The sequence below is a fragment of the Diceros bicornis genome, chromosome 24 (assembly GCF_020826845.1).
Source record: "Diceros bicornis minor isolate mBicDic1 chromosome 24, mDicBic1.mat.cur, whole genome shotgun sequence".
Taxonomy (NCBI): Eukaryota; Metazoa; Chordata; class Mammalia; order Perissodactyla; family Rhinocerotidae; genus Diceros; species Diceros bicornis.
In genome coordinates, this window is record NC_080763.1 from 38,255,052 (window position 1) to 38,281,718 (window position 26,667).

At 49.4% G+C, this 26,667-nt stretch overlaps 1 protein-coding gene across 1 annotated transcript in view; it reads left to right on the forward strand.

The window, feature by feature from the left end:
• SLC24A4 (solute carrier family 24 member 4) overlaps positions 1-11,413 on the forward strand; it is a 157,622-nt gene extending 146,209 nt beyond the window's left edge. Inside the window, exons 14-17 of the mRNA XM_058567578.1 lie at positions 2,927-3,041; positions 7,161-7,273; positions 7,694-7,759; positions 9,145-11,413. Coding sequence (XP_058423561.1) covers positions 2,927-3,041; positions 7,161-7,273; positions 7,694-7,759; positions 9,145-9,297 — 447 coding nt within the window. The 3' untranslated portion in view covers positions 9,298-11,413. The remainder of the gene's footprint in view (positions 1-2,926; positions 3,042-7,160; positions 7,274-7,693; positions 7,760-9,144) is intronic.
• The last annotated feature ends 15,254 nt before the right edge of the window (positions 11,414-26,667 follow it).

A 26,667-nucleotide genomic window follows, 5' to 3' on the forward strand; every position in this document is an offset into this window, starting at 1 on the left:
TGTCTCTGTGTGTGTGTGTTGGGGTGGGGGAGGAGCTGGAAATAGCTACCATCCAGACACGCCAGAAAAGGATGACAATCAAAGAGAAACTATGCGTTAAATGAATTGAATTTGAATTTTCTGAGTCGGGCTAGAGGCCAGCCCGTCTTTATATTTGATAAAGGGATCGATGATTTCTCTTACAAAAGCACATTCCCAAAACAACATTGCAAGTAAAAAAAGGTATTTCATGACGTTTGACTGGGTGTGAGAATTAGGGAAGATCAATTTCATGCGTGTGAAATTGTTTCTTCTCTCATTACTGAAAATAACGGTATTATGAAATCAGTTCGACTAATTGCAGTGAAGTGGGACATTTAAGGACACTGCCCCCACCACCTTGACTTACAAATGCCAGCCCGGCTTCTTAAAGCAGAGTCATAGCAAAGGGCTTGGCCAGGGTCGCAGGAACCACCTTACCTGTAGTTTTGAACTTCAGCTGGCCTCAGTTTGGGGGAATGGAATGGCCTCAACAGTAGAAATTGGTTAAGACGAGAGTGCCAGCTGTTAACTTGATGTCTACCTAAGCCAGATGACTCCCTTTCATTATGCCCTGGTGGGGGCGCCAAGAAGCAGTCACGGCTCCCCTGTCCACCCCTTACTCCCACCACCTTCACGTTTCTCACTCCCAAGGCCTCGGGGAAAATGATTCTTGAATGTCGGTGTCAGAGGGAGGGACTGGAAATGGATGGTCCTGTCCAGCACCCTTGCACGCTTGTGAGGCTGAGGACCAAAGAGGAGGCATGACGTCCACAGGGTCACGTGATAGTCAGCCTCCGAGCTCTGGACTCGGCTCTGCTTCTTTTTCTGAAGGCTGAGCCCCGGAGAGCTCAGAGGGCCCAGGGCTGGAGTCCAGGGCAAAGGAGGGCTCGGGTAGCGTCTCTGGTCCTGGTGCCTTGGATGGTATGTGCACACACACACACACACACACACACATACACACAATCCTCCTTCTTTCTGTCCTTCCATCCTTCAGCTTCTTAGCCATGTAAATAAAAACAAAGCCATGTCCAATAATGCCAGAATATCCCAGCCTCCCGTATTTATGATTTCTGGCATCACCCGTTAAAACCACGTCGGTTGCAGCCTGGTTTTGCCTGTGGAGGCCTCCTTCATGGCCAGTGTGGATTCAGCACTGATGGGTCAGCTGCTCATTTTGCCCTCCTCAGTGTCTCTCTCCTTGCAGGGCCCAGAGCAGGCCCGTCAGTGTGCACTCTGCCCCGCGCTCTGCGTAAATGACGTCCCACGAGCCTTGTGATACTGAGCTGAGCGCTCTCTTTCGGGCATGGTGCATCGTCAAAGCCCTCTGCAAAGCTTTGTCCTAGGCGGGAAGCGCTTTAGTCCATATGCTCTGTCTACATTCCAGGGCTCAGCTTTGCACTTAGAAAACACACTCTTCTGGGGCTCTCTGAGCCCTGTGAATCTGATCACCCTCATTTTCTCTGTCCCTAGAGATTGCAAGACGAGATTGAAAGAGAAGGGAAACATATATCTTGCACAGGTCAGGCACTGTCACCCCATATTTTCTCACTTAATCCTTGTTAACAAGCCCATTTTACAGATGAGGGAGCTGAGGCTCAGAGACACAAACCAGCTTGTCTTAAGTTACACAGCCATTTACTGGGATTGGAGCCATCAGCCAAGATGTGAAGAACCCTAGGAGGGGCCACTGTTCCCATTTTCTAGATGGGGAGGCAAGTCAGAGCTAGTGGGTGTTTTGAATGGGGTTGTCCAAATGCTTCTAGGGCTTTCCATCTGGCTGCTGCTCAGAGTCCCAACCATCTCTCAAGTGTCAGACATGTATTAAAAGAGTATGTGACTATGTATCAAGATCCTTAAAAGCCTGCATATCCTTTGATCCAGCAGTTCTATTTCTTGGAACTTATCCTAAAGAGGTAGTAAAACGAGACCCCAGAGATGTGCGCACACGACAGCACGATGGCGAGGTTGGAGCCCAGCCGTTAGAGAAAGACTTAGCCTGGAATCCCTGCTCCACTTCTCTCCAGCTTCAAGCCCACGGGCGTTATTACTTAGCCTCTGAAAAGGGTGTAAAATGGGCATAATAATAGTGCCTCCCTCATCGGTGGATGGTGAATAATAGAGTACATGAGGTCATGAAAGTAAAACACCTGGTACACAGTAGGTGCTCAATAGATGTTACTTATACGTGGTGATATTGTAAGAGCAAAGAGAGAAACCTCAGTATCCACCAGTGAGAGATTGGCTAAAACTTTACAGCCATGCAATGAAATCTATGCATCAGCTTAAAATAATGTTGTCGATGAATATCTGAGATGGAAAGGTATTGACGCTGTGTTACTCCATGAAACAAATAGGTGCAAAATGCATGTTGCTAGTATAATCTGATTTCATTTTTTTCTAATACAGCAAAAAGAAGATCAAGGATGTATTCTGAAGCAGTGGTTTTCAAATGCGGTTCCCAGACCAGCAGCTTCAGGTTTCCAACCACCTGGGAACAGTTTAGGAATGCAGATTCTTGGGCTTTACCCCAGACCTCCTAATCAGACTCAGGGGTGGGGCCTGGCAGTCTGCATTTTAACCAGCCCGCCAGAGGATTTTTTACATGCCCAAGTTTGAGAACCAGCGGCTGATGGGAAGTGTTAATAGTGGTTGTCTGTGGGTCTTGAGAAAAGATAGGTGATTTTTATTTTCATTTTACTTTATTTTCTAAACTTTTTAAAATGCACATTACTCATGTAATCAGGAAATAAGGACACTCAAAAGATGTTTTTAAAATAAAACCACAGTCCCGATTTTTCTGCTGGTTCCGGCAGTACTGGGTTCAAGTTAAAAACACTCAAGGTAAGCAAAGTTTCCAGGAGTGCTCTTCTGTGAGTTGCAGTGCCCCACCCCTCTTCCACCACAGGTGACCATTATTGGATACACACTTGGGATCCCTGATGTCATCATGGGCATTACTTTCCTGGCAGCAGGCACGAGCGTTCCAGACTGCATGGCCAGCTTAATCGTGGCGAGACAAGGTACGGGTCATACCTCAGCCCTCACAGGCGTCAGCATCACCATGCAGGGCCCCTCACCCCTGCCTGAGTCATAGTTCGTGGCTCTTATGACTGGTAGTTGTTAAGTCCTGCTAGGGAGGAAACTGTGACTTCCAGAAAGAATCATGTATTAGATTCCATCCATGGAGAGAATACCACCAAGGTAAGCTCCTCCAGACCTCAAGAAGCATTTGCATGCATGGAGTTGTATAAAAATGAACGTGTTCTGAAATCATCAGCGTGAGATTGTACAGAGCTGAAGCCCGGACTTCTTACAGCAAATGAGGTAGTAACCAGAAATGTTCTGGTCCCAGGAATGCAAAGTGGGGATATCCTGTACCTCCAACTTTTTTCCTGTTCTTCAAAGTTCCAGAACTTGCATAACGTTTTGATTTGTTTTGTGGGTTTTCTTGGGGGCTTACTAAGTGACGTGGGTTAAGCAAGGTGAGGAGTACCTGTGTGCTCCTTGATGGCGGAACAAAAGAGCTGTAAAGAGCCAGCCTTTATTTACTGCTCCTTTTCTGCTGGTGAGATACATCCCAGCATGGGCTTCCATAGATGAGAGTTTGAAAGTATGGGGGGGCAGGGGGTGCGAATAATGGAGTGAAATCGAAGAGGAGACAGGAGAGAGAGAAGCGCCCAGAGAGAAAGTTGGCTTTGGAAATAGGGAAAGGATATTTTATTCCTCCAAGACAGGAGAAAGGGTTGACTGGCTGCTCAGTCGGTGCTGAGAAAACATGAATTGAGGGGAAGGGCAGAGTGGGAGCATCTTTGGCAGGAGGCTGGAGCCTTGCAGAGACTGGGGACAGTCAGGGACAGCAGCTGAGGGAATGGAATTTAATCGAGTGACCTTTGAGGTGAGTGTATTCGTTTCCTAGGGATGTCATAACAAAAGTACCACAAGTGGGTGGCTTGAAACAACAGAAATGGATTATCTCACAGTTCTGGAGGCTAGAAGTCCAAAATCAAGGTGTGGGCAGGACCATGCTCCCTCTGCAGGCTCTAGGGAAGAATCCTTCCTTGTTCTCTCCTAGCTTCTGGTGGGTGCCGGGAATCCTTTTCGTTCCTTGGCTTGGCGGCATCACTCTAGTCTCCCTGCATCTTCACATGGTGTTCCTCCCTCTATGTGTCTGTATCCAAGCTTCCCTCTTCTTATAAGGACACCAGTCATTGGGTTAGGGCCCACCCAAATTCAGTATGACCTCATTTTAATTTGATTATATCTGCAAAGACCCTATTTGCAAATAAGATCACATTCACAGATTCCAGGTGAACATGAGTTGGGGGGGGCACTACTGTTAAAAAACAAAGTTCAACTGACTGAGTAAATTTGAAGATCTAATTGGCTGGCTTTATTAAACAATTCGTAAATCGGGCAGCATCTCTTCTAGCAAGCAGAGAGATACTGCAAGGAGTTACACAACAGGGAAGGTTTTTTAGTCAAGAGGGTGAGGCAGGGAAAGGAAGTCACCAGCAAGGAAAAAATGAAAGTTCATTGGAGGAAAGTCAAAGTTCAGGTGACGATGGCTTCTCATTGGCTGAGCTGTGGTGTTTCTATTGGCTGGGCTTGTTCCTGGGCAAGAAGGAAATCTTCCTTCCTCCTGCTGGAGCAGTAAAATAGGTGCACTTCCTGTCTGGGAAGGCAAGTATGTCTCTTCCTGTTGAGGTCTGTAACTGACTCTGTAATTAACTGGTGCTGTAATGGACGGCTTGCTGTGTGGGGTAATTGACGATGAGTGGTAGAACATGAGAGCTCTCTCTACAGGCCTTCCTGACTCCAATTTTAGTTGAGATTTCCTTGATTAATTGTAACACTATTCAACCCAGTACATGAGTAAAAGGAAAGCCAGTGAGCACCGAGGGCCTGGCTGATGTTCAGTGGCATGAACTTGGGTGGGATTCCACCATACCAGCTCCAGTGACACACAGATGAGAGAGGACAGGTTCATCCAGAGCTGGGGTCAGCTGGGTAGATACCATGGAAGGTAAGGGGACAAGAGAATGTGCCATTTAAACAACTGGCCCTGGAGTCCAGGCTACTGTGTGGAGGGGGTCATGATGCTAGAAGCCTAAGGGCATGGGGGGGGATTCCCAATGTTGTCAAAGAAGGGGCTCTGTAGGAACAGGGACAGGTGGGGTTCTGATGGAGGACGTCATCTCAGAGTGGCTACTGTGGACTGTAGAACACAGAAACTGAGGAAGGGTGACACTGATATGATTGACGGAGGATGCAGCAGACATATGGCAGAGGGATACAGAAGGATACAGAAACCTCTGTTCCGAGGCCACCACACAAAGCAGACCATGCAGTGTGCCCTAGCACAGAATACTGCGCCCCAGGCTCCCTCAAGCCCTGCAGCTCAAAGTGTGGTCCAGGCACACTGGCAGCATCGGCGTGACAGGGAGCTTGTGAGAAGTGCAGACTCGCAGCCCCCTTCCAGCCCCCCTGAATCAGAATCTGCTTTTTAGCAGATGAGTCGTGTGCTCCTAAAGTTTGAGAAGTGCTGCCATAAGAGTCCTCAAGGGCAGCGCCCAGGCAGAGCAGGAGGTCCGCCAAACCAGAGAAATGCTCATCCCTCTCCTCCCAAACTCGGGCATCCTTCTGCCTCCTGACCTATCCAGCCAGTGCCTGCCTCCTCACCAGGGCTGGTAGCTGGTCCAGAACAGTTGCTGCACGTTCCTATGTTTTATGAGAGACTGAGAGACTGGAAGGACAGTTTCCTAGAGATAGCGCCCCTAACAGGCCTAAGCTGCCAGGATTGTGAAGACCCTCAGAACAAGTGCCTGGGGCAGGCAGGGAGGGAGAAGGTGAGGCCCTGGAGGGAGACATTGTGTCCTGGAGGTCAGCCGATGACAGCAACAGGGCGGGAGTGTAGGTGACCTGGTTTGCACCAGCAGGCAAGTGGTCAGACGGAGGCGAGTCAGTCGTCTGATGCTGGTCTGAGTTGCTGTGAGTTTTTCAATGACCAAAGCAATTTCCACAGACATTTTTGTGTGTGCCCGATTACGACTGTCATGTTGCATTAGGGCGATGTGGCCGGGTTAGAACAGATGTCAGCCAGCATGAGTCTTATTTGTAAAAGTTTATTTTCTAGCTTTTGATACCCCTCAAGTTATTAAGTTCCCCGGTTTGTGTGGTAGCGTGATAGTGGAGGGTTGGGGAGGAAGAGGGGGATGATGGCACGGCCTCTGGCCTCTAAGATGCTTCTGGTCTGGTTGGGAGAAAAGATTTCACCCTTCAGAAGCCACCAGGGCATAAGACCCGATGCCCTGTCATCTGAGCCAAGGACCTGGCAGCATCTCCTGGGCCACAGGTAGGCACTGTGGCTTGATGTGAAGGATGCTGGACCACTCGTAAACTGTGTGACCTTGGGCGCGTCCTAAGCCTCAGTTTCATCATCAGCCACGTGAGGATGATGCCCCCTCCCTCCCAGAGTAACTGGAAGGATTAAGTGAGGCGAAGCACATAGCGGGTCCTCAGAGAACATCAGCTGATGAACCTGGCAGGAGAAATAATGAAAGGCCCTCTTAGATTCCTAGGGTTGCTGTAGCCAAGTCCCACAAACTGGGAGGCATAAACAACAGACATTTATTGCCTCACAGTGCTGGAGGCTGGAAGTCCAAGATCAAGGTGTCGGCGGAGTTGGTTCTTTCTGCGGGCTGTGAGGGAGAATCTGTCCCAGGCCTCTCTCCTTGGCTTATGGACGGCCGTCTTCATGTTCCTTCTCTGCTGTCTGTGTCCAAGTTTCCTCCTTATATAGGGACACTAGTCATACTGGATTAGGGCCCACCCTCATGACCTCATTGTAACTTGATAATCCCTGTCAAGGCCCTGTCTCCAAATAAGGTCACATTCTGAGGTGTTTGGAGGTTAGGACTCCAACATATGCATTTTGGGGGTCACAATTCAACCCATAACAGGCCCTGTAGACTTCATGAAGGGAGTGGATTTAGACCTCAGAAAAAGGTTGTAGAAATGTGGGGTCCCTGAAGAAGGAACTCCTTTCTAAGGAATAGTTCTAATAGAACAGTTATGGGAAAGAACAAGGGTTTCCGGTGACCTGCTCTTAATGAATGACACGTATCAACTGTCTCCTCCAGGCCTTGGTGACATGGCGGTCTCTAACACCATAGGAAGCAACGTGTTTGACATCCTAGTTGGACTCGGCATACCGTGGGGCCTGCAGACCATGGTTATTAATTGTGGATCCACAGTAAGTTCCTCTCACCCTTTGAGTAAGCGACAGGGACACTGGGCACTTGCACTTTGTGGGGAATGATAGTGGCCTTGACCCTGTTCCAGCCAAGGGCTCCAAGGGACATGCTTCACCCCTCTCCTTGGCACCTGGCACCTTCTTTCCGTGAAGGCGTCCAGAGCAGCCTCATTGGTGTCTCCACCCCATATCTCAGCCCGCTGGCCTGCCTGCCTGTCCTCTCCTGGTGCATTGCCTCGGACAAGCAGAGTCGAGACTCGAATCCACAGGCGGCTGACCCTCCAGGGCCACGTGCTTACCGTGGACACCCACCTGTGCTTTCCAGATGAAGGAAGGAATAAACCAGAGTGCCCCGGGCTCTCGGAATGGAGGGGGCCCAAGCAGCCCAGAGATTCAGGGCGCGTGTGTTTACTCTTCCAGGTGAAGATCAACAGCCGGGGTCTGGTCTATTCTGTGGTCTTGCTGCTGGGCTCTGTTGCTCTCACCGTGAGTTTTTACACTTCCAAACTGGAAGCCTCGGGCATGCTTCATTTCATGGGACTCTGCCCAGTCACACCCCTCTCGCGTCTCCCTGGGAGTGAGAGATAAAGCTGAGGAAAGAAGTAAATTCAGAGCCGGCCCTGTGGCCTGGTGGTTAAGTTAAGGTCCCCTTCAGCGGCCCAGGTTTGGTTCCTGGCCTGGACCGACACCACTCATCTGTCAGTGGCCGTGCTGTGGCGGCGGCTCCTACACAAAATAGAGGAAGATTGGCACAGATGTTAGCTCAGGGTGAATCTTCCTCAACAACAACAACAACAAAAAGATATAAATTCAGATAACCCCAGACACAATTTGTGCCAAGAATGTTGGCACCCGCCACTACGCTGTTCCCTGAGCAACCAGGAAGTCACCAGAGGAAGCAAATTATATTTCATCTGTTTTTGCCACCCATCCAGTCTCATGGTGCCAGGAGGAGAGAAATCCTCCCCCGGCCCAGATGAGGTGACAGATGGGGGCAGGATGGTCAGGCCTCAGGGCTGGCACATGGTAGTCCTGCAGTCTCTTTACTCCGCATGCCCAGGACTGTGCTAAACCTTTACCTCTGCTTATGTATTCAGTCCTTATGAATACCATTCCCAATTTACAGAAAAAATCAAGGCTCGGGGATTAAGTACCTTGCCCAAGGTCACAGGGTTAGTAAATGGCACAGCTGGGATTTGAAGCCGGATTGGTCTGTCTCTATAGGACCCATGATGTTGCTCTGATGAGGTAACTGTGATGCAACCCGTAGGAAGCCTCAATTCAAGGATAAAAAGGAAAGCAGTGAAGGGAAGTGTGGGAGAGTCTAGAAAGACTGTAGAAAGAGGACGTGCTCCACCCCCGTCTAACCGCCCCCCACACACACACACACAGGAAAAGGTGGTCCCAGCTGAAGTTTCCTGGACTGTGGGCCAATAGGAGCCTTGGAAGTTTTGCTGGAGAGAGCTGAGGATGCCAAGTTCTGAAGCAGAGGGAGCACCCAGCAATAGACCCTGGTTGTCACTAGAGAAGGTCTGGGCAGGGAGGACCTCGGTACCTAGACTGGGTCGGGAGGGCACACGTGTCCCAAGGAAGTGGTGTGCCTGCCCGGAGAGGGCAGGTCCCATGAGCACAGCTGCTGTGTGTCCCTGCAGTCAGCAGAACTGGACCAGGGGCTCGCCCTTTCGTCAGACAAGGCTAAGCCTGCAGGGCTGGTTCTGATCAGACCAAGGATATACCTGACAGTGCCCTTCTGCTCTTAACCACATTTTGGAGAAGGTTCTGAGGTTCATCATTTGTGCATAGTTTTTCAGTAAAAATGCCTTTTGTATTTCTCTGCCCCTAAGCCCAATCCTTGCGCTCTCTCCTTCCAGGTCCTTGGCATCCATCTAAATAAATGGAGGCTGGACCGCAAGCTGGGGATCTATGTGCTGGTTCTCTACGTCATCTTCTTGTGCTTCTCAATAATGATCGAGTTTAACGTCTTCACCTTCGTCAACTTGCCGATGTGCCGAGAAGATGATTAAAGCTGAGCCGCCCCCCCTGGGAGCTGTTCTGGACACTCTGGCGCCGGCACCCTCCTTTCTCTCCCCTTCCTGCACCACGAGTCTCTCCACGTCGGCAGCCGCCGTCTGTTCTTTCATACACTGGAAGGAAGAGCCATCGTGGTCTTTGTCTGGTCACGGGCCAGGGTGCTGGGCGTCCTCCTTGGAGTTCTGCCCCCCAAGGCAAGATCTGGGGGCCGCTATCTGAGCAGCTGCACAGACCTCTGAGCTGCTAGCCACAGGGATGTGGCATGTGTCACATCTCTCTCGACACTTGAGTCAGAAGGACGTCTGTGTTCTGTCTGTGCTTCTATTGCACTGCAGCCTCGAAAATGAGGCGGTCGGTGAGTGTGAGGCCTCCAGGGACAAGTGCAAAATAGGACTGTTGTTCGCAAGTGTCACCTCTGGGCCAGAGGGTGTGGGTCCCTTAGGCAGCATGTGCCACTTAGAGCCTCTAACTGCTGCTGGAAGCACTCACGGTTGAGACGGGGCAAGGCCTCAACCTGTTGGGGTTTTGGGGCCATGAGGCAGACGTTCCACCCCTTTTTCTGGAAACATTGGAAGAATGGAAACAGTTGTTCACAGCAGAAGAGAGAAAGCGAGTGAATAGTCTTAGCACTTTTATGGATGCATTCAGAGAATGAGCAATGAAATATTAAAAATAAAATGTCATATAAATCATGATACTTGAAAAATATCATTCCACATAAAAAGATGGGGACCAAAAAGGTAGCGCTTAGGGAAAACGAATCCTATGTATATCGTGTTGCACTGACACTAAGACGTTTGGTCTGGAATATAGAAAAGAGTGAGAGACTAATGTCTAAACGGGCGCTAACTCAGAGACACAGTGGAGATTGTCGTTCACAGCCGTACATTCCAGACCTTCCGTGCGACGCGACGCGCTGTCGGTTTGGGTTTGTCATGTCTCTGTTATTGCTCTACTCTCAAAACCACCCTGTTCAAAGACCTAATTGTTTGTAGGCCCAACAAATTTCATAGCCTGCTGAACTGGAATGAGTGTGCCAGAAATAATGGTTAATGACAAGAAGAGAGATTTCCTGAAAAACAACCAATTGTTCTCCGGTTAGCTGGAGGCAAGTATGAAAACCACCACTTGGAATTTTTAGATTGAAGTTTCTTGAACCTTAGAGTTTGCTACCCATGAAAGGCTAAGGATGGGAGGCTGATTCAAAAATAGGCAGAAAAATATTAAACAATTTCAACTGCTTCATAGCTCTCAAATATATATTAAAAAGATTTACGAACACAAACCCTTCGTGGTTTCTGAAAAGACAGCACAATTAATTTTATATAGAGGGTTTTTTTTTTTAATTTTTTTAATGTTTCTATTGCAAAAGTCTATCAGATTTGCTGCACTTTTCATATTGGGATATTTTGCTTGGATGGGAACCACCCATGATGGGGTGAAGGCAGGAGGCGTTTAGTGCTTCACGGATAATTGGTCGTTGGTGAGACGTTTAAATCCAATCGTGAATTCCTTCCTGAGACATACAGGTTGTGGCGCGAGGTGGAATTTCTGGCTGTGCTCTAGAAGGCCTCCTGGCTTTCAGGAGGAGGAAGTGTTCAAGCTTGTGTCCTTTAGGTGAGCGTGAGCCTAAGATGGGACGGGACTCCGTCACCAGGCTTCCATTCTGGACCCGTGTCAGTGTTAGGAGCTGCAGGCACGTTAAGGCTTCTGTTTTTGTTTCTCTGCTTAGCTGTTGGGCTCAGTGGTCTTCAAGTTGAGGACAATGGTGACTTTCCTAACAAATTATCTCAGTGGAAGGCCAGAGAGCCCGTAGGTTCATCAGTATCAACTTTAAATGCAAGGGGGTTCAGAGCCCTTGGGACCGCTCTGCCCTCTTACCGTACTCGCTGGGTCCCTTCCATCCTACAGACTCATCTGGGTTTCAAAGTGCTTCTATCTCTACCCTGATTCTCAGAACTGCCCAGTGATGTAAGTAGGGATTATTCTCCCTGTTTAAGAGAAAATGTAGTCTTGGAGCAGTCAGGTGAGTCAAGGTCAACGGCCAGTAAGTAGCAGAGCAGGGCCCAAGCTCCAGATCATCACCCTTTCTGGCTCAGCCAGTGGGTTGGCCATCCTTGCGGGCAGGGGTGGGGGGTATGTCTTGTGGTTGTTTCTTATTGTCTGAGTTAAAACTTCATCAACTATTTAATTGACTCCTGGATGCCCCAGCTCATATCCTAATATCTATCCCTATCCAATGTCCTTATTTTTTCCTGATAAAGACCAAAAAATAGTTTTAGCTACAAGGCACAGGCCACATGGCCCCTAATCGTGTCCCCGCTGGTGTTCACTTCTCTGAATCCTTGTGTAGCTTTCAGAGAACACGTCCTAATTCACCGCCTCTTCCTTAGCAGAATCCACCTGAGATTATAAAGTATACAGCAGTTGCAGTTTGAGACTAAAAAATAACGTTTTTAGTAAACAGAGCACTCCTCCTGGCTAATTCTCTTTTGACTTTAATGTGCCAATGTGACTTCCTTAAAGGACCACACATTTATTGTATCTAGGAAACTATACGTACACTGTAGGTGAAAAATTCTCTTTTTTAACTAAATATTTTTCCATCACAAGTTTAAAGAATTGCTTGGTTAATTAGGCCTTCATTTTAAAATAACGCTTTTATTATTACACAGGATTAATTCCTTTATTTTATTCCTGAAGCTAATTAGCATAGGGTAATTACTCTGCTTCAAAAATAAGCAATTAAAAAATATACATTTAGCTCTGCTAATTGGGGGCAGAAAAGAAAAATGAGCCGTGGAACTCAGATAGAAAATGTCTATAGGAGCAGGAACAGGTGGTTCCTGTTGATTTCTGGTTTGGGATTTGCCCTGACCAGTTCAGGCACAGTCAGGGTGAAGGGTGTGTGGTGTCTAAGAACATGGCCCTGGAGGAAGGTTCTGGGTCAGCTGCAGTGTGAGACTAATGGTTAAGGGCACCGTGGGCAGATCAGAGTCATCCCACCACCCCCCCTTCCTGTAACCCCCGGTCTGCTGGCCTCTGTGGTTCTCAGCCGTGTGCACAGACCTCCCAGCCCTTGTGGGTTTTCGCCTGCTCATTACCCACCACCTGTTAGGGCTGTTCCTTGCTTCTGCCTGTCAGTCCCCTGCCATTACACACCCAAGCAGTTGATAAGGCATCACCTTCCCGGAGCCAGGTTAAACCCGGTGGGCCATCACTCTAGGGCAGTACTGCAGACCCCAACCAAAGACCCCCTCCTGGGCTGCCCAGGGTCTAGGTCCCCAGGGAAGAAAGTGTCCCTCTTCCCTCTTGATGAGGAATTGCATGCCTTATGGCATCGGCAGGAGCCCAGCCCTGGGGACACGGGAGTCCCCACACAGGCTGGGTATCGGGCAGCGTGTGGGTGGCCTCCTTGCCCGACACCCTTCTTTCCTCCTGGCCTTTCTCCTCCTTGAGTCCTAGGGCCCCTCCCTCTCCTTAAGGTGGGGGTGGACAGAGGTGAGATGGACTGGGAGAGAGTCAGTTCCTTCCCTCCTTCCCCTGGTGTGAAATGCGCTGGTGGGGTTAAGGTGCTGGAACAGGGTGGGTTCTGCTGCCACACTGGGGACTTTTCCCCTGGGACCCAGAGGAGAGACACGGAGACCCTCCTCAGTGAGCACGGGTGTTCCCACGGGGCCGTGGCCCTCCTGTCAGCCCTGACAGTGAGAGGGCACTAGGGGCAGACTTGCCTCCTCTGTCCTGTCCCCATCTTTCCTTCCTTTGTAGTCTGTGCTGCGTATGTGACAGGCTCTCAGCAAATGCTTGTTGCTTGAATAAACGGGGAATTTGCTCATTAGGGTGAAAAATCTTCAGGAGATTGTTCCCATGTGCCGTGATTTAAATATTCCCAGGTCCCTCTAATGCCCTCTGAACACGATTTCTGTGTGAGTTAGCAGATGCGTCCTGAGATGGTCCACGTCTTGGCAGCTTCATCGCTGCATCGTGCCCAAGGCAACTTCCAGAAATTTCTGAAAATGCTCTCTGGGCAGCTCTTGGGTGACAGGAAGTCCGTCATCCCCCATCCCACCCCCAGATCCACCGTGCTGCCTCCCTGGCCCCTGCCCTCTCTCTGGATTCACCCAGAGCATTTGGGTCCCGCGCCCCCCCAAGAGAGCAGGTGTGAGCACTTGCTCTCTGGCTGTTCTGGTCTCTGCAGCTGATCACATGAGCCACTCTAGCTTGAAGGCTCCCTCGGGGCCTTCTCAAAGCATGGACGGGGGCTCCTCCAGCACCGGGTAAATCCTCCCCACTGTGTCAGTCACGTGGGTGGTAGAACAAGAGGATCTGTCCATGGGTCCATCCCACAGGGCAAACGACATGCGTGGGACACAGATTTTGTTGCTCACTTTGAGCCCTGCCTTTTGCCAACTTGGCTTGTTTGGGGCCCCTTTGCTGTGCTGCAGAGAATGTTCCCCAAAGGGCACAGTCTGCAGGGGTGCAGACTTTTGAAAGGCATTTAGGTTGTTGTATTTGCTTCTTAATAAGGAAAACTAAATTGGGACACTAGTTTTGTGCTTCACTTCAGGCCTAGTAGCCAACGGGAGAATATCCGGCCTGTCACAATGCTGCCCAACCTCCGGGAAATAGGTACCTGCATAAAATCGGGAGAAGAGGCTCTTTTCTCCCAGTCTACCATCCAATGGGAGCAATTTTTTCCATCACAACAGGGAAGCCAGCTGGGTGGTATTAGAGCTTTGATTATTTTATGGGGATTTTTAAAATTCTAACTTTTCAATGACAAATGGCTCCCTGGTTCCATTGTCTCTGCTAGGTGCTCTCACACTGCCTGGGGCTGGTGGCCATACTTTGTGTCATTTACCTGCCTGTTGCTAAGGCTTTTCGTCACCTCTTACAGTGTCAGTGTCCGGTTGTCAAGGTCGTGTATCCCCCACGCACCTCGTAGCAGGGGCTGAGAACATCCTCTCCTCTAGTTTAGGAAGCTGTTCCCTGCCTGAATACCCTGGTGCAGAACTGAGGGCGATGGGAGGTGGCTCCGAGAGTCGGAAATACCCTTGTACCAATATGAAAGTCAAGCCCCAGATTGTGTGGCTTTTACATCCGTTAGATGTATGGGTCTGGGGCTGGCTGCTCCTTGGTTAAAAGCCGATGACACACACGGCCATGATCCACACCTGTTCCCACTATTGCCAGAATTCAACCAGTTGCCTTCTATGCAACATATTGGTTGGGACTTTTCCATAGTTGAGGCCAGTAAAACCCTTAATCCTGGAGAAAGTATGTACCCTCCCCACTCCACCACTGGAAAACAATTTTTTTAAAGCTATCAGAGAGAATGTGCAGCTTTTGGCTTCTAGCTGCACAGTTTGGTATGATCAGCCTTTGTGCATAAAGGAAGGGTCCCAGACGGCAGAGCCCTCCCTGCTCCCACTCCAGAATTCCCAATGCAGGAATTCCCAGGTATCCAGACAGACACACAGTCCCCTTTCAACAGAAGGAGTGAGGCCTTTCCTCCTCCTGAAAAGGACTGGGGTATGAGCAAGGCAGCTCTGTTTTTCCAAATCAGATGTTCTAGTGGCTTTTTTCCTGGCCACTGGGGCACCCCTGCTCTCACCTCCAGAGGTGCCCTTCTGAGCTGCAGAACACTTCCCGGAGCTTCCTGAACATGGCTTAGACCAAGGATATTTGGGGACCCAGTGGACAGAGCTGTGGCTGAGCCTCTGTGGCTGGCTCTTGGGGACCCTCCTTAGGGGGCTTCTAGTCTGGGAGGCTGGGTATCCAGTTCAGAGCACAGGCTCCCTGGCAGGATGCCCTCAGCATGTGTCTCCTGTCCAGCAGCTGCCAGACGGGAGTAGCTGTTGGGTCTGAACACAAAGAGAGCATTGATTACTTAGAGAGGAAAGAGGGCTGCCAGCCAGATGGGGCCAAGCCCGTGGACAGAGGCAGGAGCTGCCAAGGAAAAGGCCAAACAAGAAGAGGGCAGACACATCCTACAGCAGACGCAGCACGGTTCTTCATGGGGCCCAGCCATGACCTACCAAGTAGCAGGTAGATAGAATCAGAGGGCTCTCGTGTCCAGAAAGAACCCCCAAAACAACCAAAACCAAGAACTTTGGGGGCTGTTACATATCACTTGAGTTCCCCACAAGGCATTTCTGGCACGCTGGGCTGAATGCCGCCATCTTTGTTCTTTCTCTTTAACAGGCAAAGCAGGAGCAATGAGTTGAAAAGTTGTAAATAATAAATATATTTATCCCGCTATTTATTTTTTCAATAACTGTGACCTCCTGCACTGTGAATGCTCTGTGATATGAGATTCTTAGTTTAATAAAACTGTTAAATTTGAATGAATTGATATTATTGGTTACTAAATACTGGCATGAGTTTATTTTTATTGTGAAGAAAAATCTAAAGTAAATATGAACTAAATCTTTATAAGAAATCTAGCAGTCAGTATTGTAATGCAATATATCAAAATCTGTACACTGTCAATAAAATAAATGAGCACAAGTTGTCTTTCCCTATATAGAGCTTCCATTCACGTTTTAATAGACACAGATTTGTATTTTTGGAAAGAATTATTTACACTGGAATAACAGCCATTTGAAACCATTTCAATTTGCATATTGAGAAAAAATAAACTTCAAAAAGGATGAGGGTTGGATCTTTTTAATTATAATGATTGGTAATGAAAAAAAAAAAGCAGAAATCTCATAACTTATCTTGGCTAGCATAAATGAGTCCAGAATAGCCGAACCCTTTCCTACCTCATCAGCAAAGCCAGCTTTATGGGCATCGCACCCGTGCAGGCAGGGCCCACACTCAGGCGGGCCCCAGGCTTGATTGTCACCATCTTGAAATTCTTAATTTTTTGAAAAGGGGGTCCCACATTTTCATTTTTGCACCGGGCCCTGCAAATTATGTCGCTGGTCCAGCTCATTAGGAATAACGTTATGCCATCAGCTCTTGTGTCATGAGAAGTTGAGATTAGGGAAAGAGGTTCTGGTTAATTCCTTCATTTTACAAAAGTTTCCTGAGTCCCAGCTGCCATGGGTGCCACCAGAAACTTTAACCTGCAGGTGACTCGCCTGGGCATCTTGTTAAAAACCAGATTCTTGTTCCGCAGGAATGGGAGGGGACAAAGATGCTACATTTCTAGCAAGTTCCCCTGTGATGCCAATGCTGCTAGTCCACTTTGAGTAGCGAGGAGATGGATCAGTCCTTCTCAAGGTGTGATCTGGGCACCCGTGCAGGCTCACAAACTCATCTCGGTCTGCAAAAAGAAGAGGAGAGAAACAGAATATAAACATTTATGGCAATGTGATGAGTAATATCTGAACGTGTTTTTTCATTGCATTTTTCTAGTAATTTTTTATTGTACTTATAAAAATATCAGCCGACAATGAATTAAATTTTAAAAAATCTTTCCCCCAGGTTCGACTTGTAAGAAGTTGTACTTTAGATGACAATCAGAAACCCTTTCATTTTAACTCTTTCCTGTTTCAAGTCAATCCACAGCATATGAAGGACTCTGTCTTGGCAATTCCGGTCCAGTAAGATTTGTGGGTCCTGCACCCACGTGCTCTTGTTCTGAGTTTCTCAGTGTCCCTCAGTCCATCTGGCCCTCCGTGGCTTACAAAGCCAGTGAAACGCAGGACAGGTTTGTCCTCATTTTGGAGATGGGGAAAATGAGGTACAGAGAGCGTACGTGCTGTGTGCAGGGTCTCTGGGCTACACACTGTGAGGGCCGGCCTTCGAAGCCACGTCTCCTTCCACTGCCTGGGGCTGCCCAGGTAGCAGGTGTTTGGCTGAATCTGTCCCCACCTGGGAGCTCCTCTCCTAGTCAGTTTCACAACTCAGGCTCTATCTGCTCGTTTTTTGAGGTTTTCTGAAAGTCGCTCCAGGCAGTTCCAAGTTCACCGGGGTCCTGGTGCAGGTGGTCTGATGGTCCACCGCTGCGAGAAGCAGGCCTTCTCCTGGCTTCTGCCGCCCACGTCTGCTAGCTGGTGTCCACCAGGCAGAGCAAGGCGAGGAGCAGATTCTGACCTCTCCCCAGTCCCACCCATGAGCTGCCCTCTGAGACTCAGCCCACACCACCTCGGACTGCCTCTGAGGTCGCGCGTCCCACCCTCTGCCCTGAATGTGTCTTCAGACCATGATACCCCTGGGCCCTCGTTCTCCTCAGTCACCCTGCAGGTTTAATACTGTGGATTTTGTCCTCCGTAATAAACTCACTCGTCTGCTTCTCCATTCTTGCTCTGTCTCTTCTCCTGGCTTCTCCTCCACCTGCTCTTTAATTGAAGGTGTTTACCTGCCTTCCTACCTGGAGCCTCTTTCTTCTACCATGGTTCTCAATCCTGGCTGCCCATTGGAGTCATCTCTGGAGCTTTAAAACTCACAGCCGCGCGGGCTTTACCCCAAAGGCAATCCAGCTGGCCTGGGCATCAGGGTTGTAAAAGCTCCCAGGTGATTCTAGCGTGCAGCCAAGGTTAGGAACCATCGCTCCAGCTCAGCCTTCCCAGGCGCAGCAATGATCAGCACCTCCACCACTGTCCGCCAAAGTATGATGCCGGCCCCGAGGTTCTCAGTCCCTCCAGAGCCCTGCACCCACACTTCTCCCCTCCTGTTGGACTCTTCAGCCTCCCAAGTGCCTCAAAGTCAGTGTGATCAAAAATAACCCAATTTTTTGAAGTGGGAAAATGTTCATGGCGGCTTTATTCATAATAGCCACAAACTTGAAACAACGCAAATGTCCATCAACAGGTTGATGGAGTAAAGGAGAATAACTTATAAAGAAAGAAATGCTGAGATTATCAGTAAGGAAAAAAAAGATTCTTAAGCAAATATGGAACTCTGGGTAATAATATGCAGGCTAAAGAGTTTAGGGGTGAAGGGTACTGAGGTCTGCATCTTACTTTGAAATGAACTGAAAACATAAGACAGATGGGTGGTGGTGGCCAGGTGTGTGATAGAGCAAGCTTGGTGAAGTGGTGATGGTAGAATGCAGATGGCAGGTATATGGGTGTTCACTGCACGGATTTTTCGACTTTTCTGTATGTTTGAAATGTTTCATAATAAAATGTTAGGAGAAAAAAGTCAAACTCATGCTCCCACCTCCAATTGCCTCCTGCTCTGCCCCATCTCAGTAGCAGCACTGTCTCACCAGTCATCAGCTGCAACATGACAACTCCCACCACCCCTAACACTGGACACGATGATCAGTCTTCTCACTTCCTCCCTTGCAACCTGTTTGCAGAGCCTGTTTGCAACCTCTCACTCCCTTTGTGCTCCAGCATCATGGCCCCACTGTGAGCGTTCGCCTGGTCCATACCACAGGTTCCTGGCTGTCCTCCCTGCCTCCACCCTCCCTCTCTTCCCAATCCAGCCTCAGCTCGGCAGCCAGAGGGATCTTCTGAAGGAGGAGTCTGATGCGTCCCTCTCCTGCTTGGAAACATTCAATGACTCCCAATTGCCTCAGTGGGATATTTCAGCCCCTCCACGACCACCAACCATCGTCTTCTCCCTCTTTGTCTTGTGTGACTCTGCCCATCCTCATGGTGTTGCCTCTGCTTGAAACAGTTTCCCCACCCCTTATCCTCCAGAGGAGGGCCACACTTCTTCCTTCAAGGCCTTCCTAGACCCCCCCAGGCCAGAATGAATCACCTGTCTCTATTTTTTTAATCTTTTGTTTGTAAGATTGCTTTTATTATTGTTTGGCAATTATGCATTGGGAATGTTGTAGAACAGTCTCAATTTGAAATATACTCACCCATGGCACCCACCAACCATAGAAGGGCACCGATTTGGGGGTGTCTAAACTACATTTCTCAGATGGGTCTAGAAGCTAGAAAGAGCACAAAGTATTTTGTCACTCACTGATTCATTCAACAAATACATACTGAAGGCCGACTCTGTACCAAGCATCAGGCTAACTGGTTGCAGAGATGGAAGGCCCACCTCCGACCACTTCCAGGAGCCCCCAAGTTCTGAGAGGGAGTGAGCTCAGGAGGCAGGAGCCCAGAGAAGGACACCCAGTCATCCTGGCAGTCAGGGGAGACATCAACTCAAGCTGAGGCTTAACAGACAGGGAGAGTCAGAAGCTGTAATGGTGAATAACATATGCTCAAGACGTGAGCCATGCATAAGGGAGCACGTTTAACTCACATCAGATATTTCATGATTTAAAAAGAGGCGATGAATAACCAGGAAAAAATATGACATGGAGGTGTTCAAATATTTCCAAGTAGCTCGAGGTGGAACATTCACGAGGACTGTGGTAGGCAGAATAATGGCCCCCAAAGAAGTCCACGTCCGCATCCCTAGAACCTGTGAATATGTCATCTTACAAGGCAAAGGGGACTTTGCAGGTATGATCAAGTTAAGGATCTTGAGATAGGAGATTATGCTGGATCATCTTGGTGGGCTCGATGTATTCACAAGGGTCCTCATAAGAGGAAGGCAGGAGGGTCAGAGAGAGAAGGGATTGTGATGAGGGAAGCAGAGGTCAGAGTGAGGTGGCGCCACAAGCCAAGGAATGCCGGCAGCCTCTAGAAGCAGGAAAAGGCAGGAAACTTTCTCCCCTAGGTCCTTCAGAAGGAAAACAGCCCTGCTGACACCTTGACTTTAGCCCATTGAGACCCAGTTTGAACTTGTGACCTCCGGGACTATAAATACACTTGTGGCATTTTAAGCCACTAATTTGTGGTCGTTTGTTACAGCAGCCACAGGAAACGCTTACAAGGCCTATGAGTGAGGGTGGGACGAGACAAAGAGGGAGATGCCGACGGAGGCTGAGTCTTCCAGGCCTCCAGGAGGTCAGGCAGTGGGGAGCCACTGAAGGCTGCCACAGGACAGTGGCTGCTGTGGATCCCAACATCTGAACAACCTCTCTGGCTACAGTGAGGAGAACAGCTGGGCCAGGGGCGTGGTGGCAAGACTGGAAGAAGAGCAATCAACCAGGAGTCCGAAAGCCAGAAAAGAGGAGAGGACGCTTGCAGAGAGGAGAGATTGGGGAAGCACAGGTGCTCCGTGTTCTCCAAGGGACTTGTTGGCTTGTGTGTAGGTGCTGTCACCCACAGGATTCGGGAGCCGATTATGGAGACAAGGGAGAAAGTGGGGGAGACGAAGGCTCCCAGCTTCCCCACAGGGAAGCTCGAGGGAGGAGCAGGTTGGGGCCTGTGGGATGTTAGCTATGTAACTTAGACCCTCAAAGACCTGCCCCCTCCTCTGCAAAACTAGGGTCCTAAAACCTGCCGCACAAGGTCGTTGAGCCCACGAGGTGAGATCACGGATCTCTCAGAATAGCTGTCTTTCCTGGGTGTGTACAGCTATTCTTGCAGGCAAAACAGACACCATGCAACAGACATGAACCACTCCATCTAAAGGCTTACCTCTTGATCCCTCGCTGCTTTCTCTCTAGGAGGTTTATCTCCCCTGGGAGAAGGGGAGGGCACACACTTGACCTCTTAGGGGATGAACACAGGCTTGTGAGTGGAGAGGATTTTTGGGGTTCAGTTAGTACACCAAGAACCAAGTCTGTGGGGCTGGGCTGAAGGTTTCTCGCACTGTGGGGAGATGACCTGCCTGCCTTGAGACTCAGCCCTGGGGCCTGGGGAGGAAGAGAGAAAGGGAGAGGGAGGCGGGGTGGGATGGTCCCTAACTGCCTTCCTGGGGATGCGCCCTGGGAGGAGTGTACAGGAGCTCAAACCTGGGGGAGCAGAGGGCCAAGGGCTTTTGTGACAGTCTCTCTGACTCAGTGTTAGTCAGGCTCCTCTGAACTCGCTTCTCAATGAGGCCCTGACTTTTGGGCTGCCATGTTCATCTCTGCATCGTCCAATTTTAGCAAGAATCCCGCTAAGTCAGTGTTGCCCGAATCCCTCATCCTCCATACTGGTCACCCTCAACGTCTGATCAGGGTCCTCCTCCTCCACTGACCCCGGGGGACATCTGATCTCCTGGCCTGCCTTCAGCGAGAACCCTGCTGGGTCAGTTTAGCCAAAATCCTCCTGAACCCTGATGTTTCCTCTTAGTGATTTTCCCTCCACTGACCCCCACCCTGCTCCTTGGACATAAATTCCCACTTTTCCATGTTGTATTCAAATTTGAGCCCAATCTTTCTCCCACACTATAAGACCCCATTGCAGTGCATATGCCCCATATGCCCATCGCAGTGACCCTCGTTGAATAAAGTCTGCCTTGCTCTTTAACGAGTATCATGAGTAATTGTTTCTTTAACACTTACCCCACTCCGCCCTGGGGCCTCTGAGAGGAGGCGCTGTGCGTGGTGGTCAGAGCCCACGGGGCAGCCAGCAGAGTCCCAGGGCGGGCAGCACGACCAGGCACGCAGAGAGGCTGCTCCCCAGGTGCAGGGCCCAGCGCGCCCCCCAGGGGGGGCTGCTGACCTGCAAGCCGGGGCAGACCTGGGCCTCTAGCCCAGGGAACTGGATGTGGCCGAGGCTGAGGGGTCCAAGGGCCAGCGAGGCTCCCTGAGGCTGAGCCAGGTGTAGTGCTGTGACCAGGCCAGGACTGTCCCCGTGCAGCACTGAAAGTCGCATGTCCTGGGAAACCCCTCAGGCCGGGGCAGACTCAGATGGTTGGTCTCCCCAGGCCAGGGTCAGGTTCGCGGGCATGCGACCCGTGCAGTCACAAGAGCCCATGCTGAGAGGGTCCCACAGTGAGAAGGGTCTCGTGCTTGGTTTAACGGTCTGCTGTCATCTTGAAATCTGCAACACTTTCTGACCAAGGGGTTGCACGTTTTCACTTTCCACTGGGTCACACACATCATGTAGCAGCCCTGCCCTCAGCCAAGTTCCCTGTGAGGACCACACCCTGCAGTGGCAGCATCTGAGGCTTCCGTGGACGAGACCCTGGGAAGCGGGGACACCACACCCTCCTTTCTGGTCCTCTACATCACCTTGTCCAAGGCGGCATTAATTAATGGCAGCTGAACTGAACCCAAACTTCCCCAAACTTCCCCTGCCCAGGGGCAGGGCACGGGGTGGAAGGCACTGCAGAGTCCACGGAGCTGGGCACCTGTTCTACTCTTATAAAAATCAGTAAAGGAAAAAAAAATTAGTCAATAAAGGGAAATTGACATTTGTCACAAGCCTTACTACTCTATATACACTGTGAGCCACCTTCCATATAATCATCACAAGCAGCTGTGGGGTAGGATGCCTCCACCTGTCTTCCAGAAAAGGAAACCTGGGCCCAGAGAGGCTAAGAACCTTGCCCAAGGTCACACAGCGGGCAAGAGCGGAGCTGAGATGGCACAGGACTGTGCTGTGTGATGCTGAAGCAGCCAGAGCAGCTGTCCCCCCAGCACCCAGCCCACCCCATAGCAGCTCTTCAAGGAAATGAGTCCACTGTTGGGATGCTCTTACCTGAGGTTCCAGGAGCTTCCTGCTGAGTGGGCACCTTTCTGGGGACGCTCACTCGGGGTGACAGCAGGAGCCCAGGCTGGGCCGTGACCCAACCCCACTAGCGTTGGGGTTTCCTCTCAGATGGACTGGCCTGCTGCCCCCTGTGACTTTAAATGAAGCAGCATGACTTTTCTTCCGAGGAAGAAGGCCGGAGGACACCACGCTTGATTTTCAGGGGAAGTAAATAGCCTCGAATGGGGGAAGTGAGATAAGAATAAATCACTACTCACCCCCAAGTAGTTACAGAACATCTTTTGGCCAAGCACCCTCTACAAGGAAGTATAAGATACAGACCTCGCCTCGAGGCCAAAGATAAATGAGGAAGATTAGCAACTATTAGCAATTAGAGTCGCTCTCGCTCTCGCTGGCTCTCGAGGTGGGCACTGAAGCTTTCTGAGGTAGTAATTCATTTTTCCCTCATCACTATCTTGAGAGGCAAGTAGGGTCTTACCTCCAGGCCCTTACTCACACAGTCACCTCCCCCTCGGATGCCCTTCCCTTATTTCTACCTGTTGAAATCTTACTCCAGGAGAATGCCAAAGAACAGTGGCTTAGACAGGATGGGATTTTATTTCTCTCTCACATAGCAGACGAGGGTGCTCAGTCCAGGCTGGTGTGGCACTCCATGGCGTCGGTGACCCAGCCTCCTTCTCTGTTTTTGCTCTGTCTTCCTCAGCGTAGGGCTTCTGCCTCATAGTCCAAAATGGCTGCCGACCTTCATCTTGACTGCAACCTCATGAGAGATCCTGAGTCAGACCCAACTGGTTAAGTTCCTCCCGAGTTACTGACCCATGGAAACTGTAAGATTAAAAAAAAAAAATGCTTATTGTTGTTTAAAGCTGTTAAATGTGGGGGTAATTCGTTATGCATCAATGGGTAACTAATACCCTGTGGATACAGGTTTTATTTCATTTATTCACCTGTCCTGAGCTCCCAACCCTGGGCACACGTGGATGAATCGGACATGGTTAAAGATTGCCTACCAGAACATGAGGCGTTCCTCAGGGGAGGGGACAGAAATCGTGTCATGTGTGTCCTTGCCCTTGGAACTCTCTCCCCACCTTGACGCACAGTAGGGTCACAGAACCTGGCACACAGTGGGGGCTCTGCTTCCCGGAGAACAGCCTCAGCCACCTGGCTTGCCTTCTGGTTCATGAGCCAACTGAGAGATGATGAGTTGCTAATGCTCGATCATCTGGCCTCTTGTCAAAAATGTGTATTTGTTTCCCAGAAGTCACTGTTTCGGTCTCTTTCCATTCCTTCACTCCAAGTGCTGCCAAGAGGAGGGACCTGACAACCAGGCGAGTGGGAGTCTTTCCCGAGCCCGGCCGCCTTCCCCCACTCACAGCTGGTGTTAGGGGCTGAGTCCTTCAAGGCCCTGGAGGGCCGCCTCCTCCTCTAGGCTCCCCAGTCAGCCTTCACTGGGGGGAGGGAGCAAAGAAAATGATCTTGAAAAACGACTCCCTCATGCCGAATCTTTATGAACCACATTGTCAGAGCAACTTGAATGATGCTTATAACTCATGCCTTGTTTTCTTGAATAATAAAATACACAAGACTCTACAATAAATTCCACGGAGCCAAGTGATTCCCACAGAGTGCTTTCACTGACTTTTGCCAAACTCTTGTATCTGTAACCAACCATGGTTGCAATTGAGGAACAACAGGAATGCTGTAAATTGACATAGTATTGTCCACACTAGTGGGTACAATCAAAGCAAAACAATAAAGATGTAAGTCAGAACTTTACTCTTTCATTGATGACATGAATGACTTCTCTGCAGAATCAATGGTTTTTGAAAACTGGAAGAATATTTGCTTAATTTTTTGTACTTTTCGTAACACAATGACTAAAGATATGACATGCTTTTAAAAACAGCTTTTTTAAAGTGTAATTGACATGCAATAATTGTACATGTGTAAAGTGTACAATTTGATAAGTCTTAATATATATAAATATTCATGAAACTAGCACCACAATCAAAATAATGAATATATCAATCAACCCCAAATGTCTCCTCATGTATGGCCTTGTTGTCCTGGTCATTTCTACACAGATATAGTGGACACTGTTGGTTAATCTACCCAACATCCATTCTCTCCTTCCTTCCCAAGAGAATCTTAATTTTGATCAGATTTCAACCCCTCCCCAACATGGTCTAGGGGAAGGTCACCTGCAAGCCCAGGACCAAGTATGGATCTAATTACAGATCCTAATGACCTAAGTTGGCCAATCACACTATATGGACTTCTATCCATGCTGAGGAGACAGCCTTTTCCCCTTTCCTGCAGGATGGACCCAGAGACCATGATCACAGTTGCCACTGGAAACTGTCATGGAACCATAGGAGAACTAGCCTGAGGATGGAGTCAATGCTGAGGAGGCGAGAGCAGAGAGAGGGACCAAGCCTGAGTGATGGATGGCACTGTTGGGTCCCTGATGGTTTTGCTGCTGGGACTGCCTGTAAGAGGCAGCTTCCAAAGTGGCTCCCAATGATATCTGCCTCCTGGTCTTCACATCTTTGTTTAATCCCCTCCCCTTGAGTGTGGGCAGGACCTATGACTTGTTCCCAAGAGAATAGGGCAAGGGTGATGGAATGTCACTTCCAGATTAGGTTATGTAAGGCTGTGACGTCCATCTTGCTAGAAGACTCTCTCTTGCCTTCTCTGCTTGCACACTTTGATGAAGTAAGGTGCCATGTTGGAGAGTTCCACAGGGCAAGGCATTGAAGACGGCCTCCAGCAAACAGTCAGCAGGGAACCGAGGCCCCTCAAGAGATTGAATCCTGCCAACAACCATTTGCATTTGGAAGCAGATCCTTCCCTAGTTGAGCCTTCAGATGAGACCCCAGCCCTAGCAACAACTTGACTGCAGCCTGTGAGAGACCCTGAAGCAGAGGCAACCATCAAAATTGTGCCAAGACTCCCAACTCACAGAGATTGTAAGATAATAAATGTGTGTTGTTTTAAGGCACTAAATTTGGGGGTAATTTGTTACACAGCAATAGATAACTAATGCACTTCCCTATCTCCAGGCTTCAAGTTATGCAAGACAATCCCTTTCCTTCGTACTCAATCCACTCAGAGTCAGGACTTTCTGTCACTTAAACCCAAGAACATCCTCCTACGAGATGTCTCATCCCACTAGCATGAAAATTCCTCAAGGACAGGACCTCCATGACCTCCCAGTGCCTCACTGGTGTCACGATTTTGTAGACTCTATGAATTAAGGACATTCTTGACCCTAATTTTAGCTCATCTTCTGAAAGCACAAAGCAGGGACAATCCTCACAATGGCACAGAATCCAGAAATGGAGAAGCCTTTCTCCATGGTTACAAGTCGTTTTTATTTAGCCAGCAAGAGTTTATTAAGTGCCTGCTGTTTGTAGAACCCTCCACTGGATATTGGCCGGGGGGAGAGAAAAAATGAAAAAGTAAGTTGTATTTCCTGCTCCCAAGGAGCCTGCCCTCAGTGAAGGATAATTGAAGCCTGAGAACCTTATACGTAGTGTCTGGAAATATGTAACAAGTACAGGGGAAGAGGGCACTTTAGTTGGGAGCAGATAGGCTTCAGGGATGGACCTTGGAGTCAGATGAACAGACTCAGCTGGTTGTCTGGGTTCCCAGAGAAAGATCTTGGAAGCCTACAGTTTCTGCCGCAGTGATGGGTGGGGCTGGCCGAGGGGAAATGGGACACCAGGCAAGAAGCTGCCCCAATAATCCAGGTTGGGGGCTGGTTTAAAAGCTTTTCGGGGTATCTCCTCAGCTCATGAGCACCCTCTCTCTCTAAGATTGCCTACTGCTTCTGAGACAGACAAGATGTGCAGATTATCCTTCCAGAGAATGAGGAATTGAGACTGCAGGGGGCTGGTCAGTCTCTGTATAGCTGTGACTGAGACATGCAAACTTGGGGGTTGTGGGGTGCTCTGTCCTCAGAGAGGA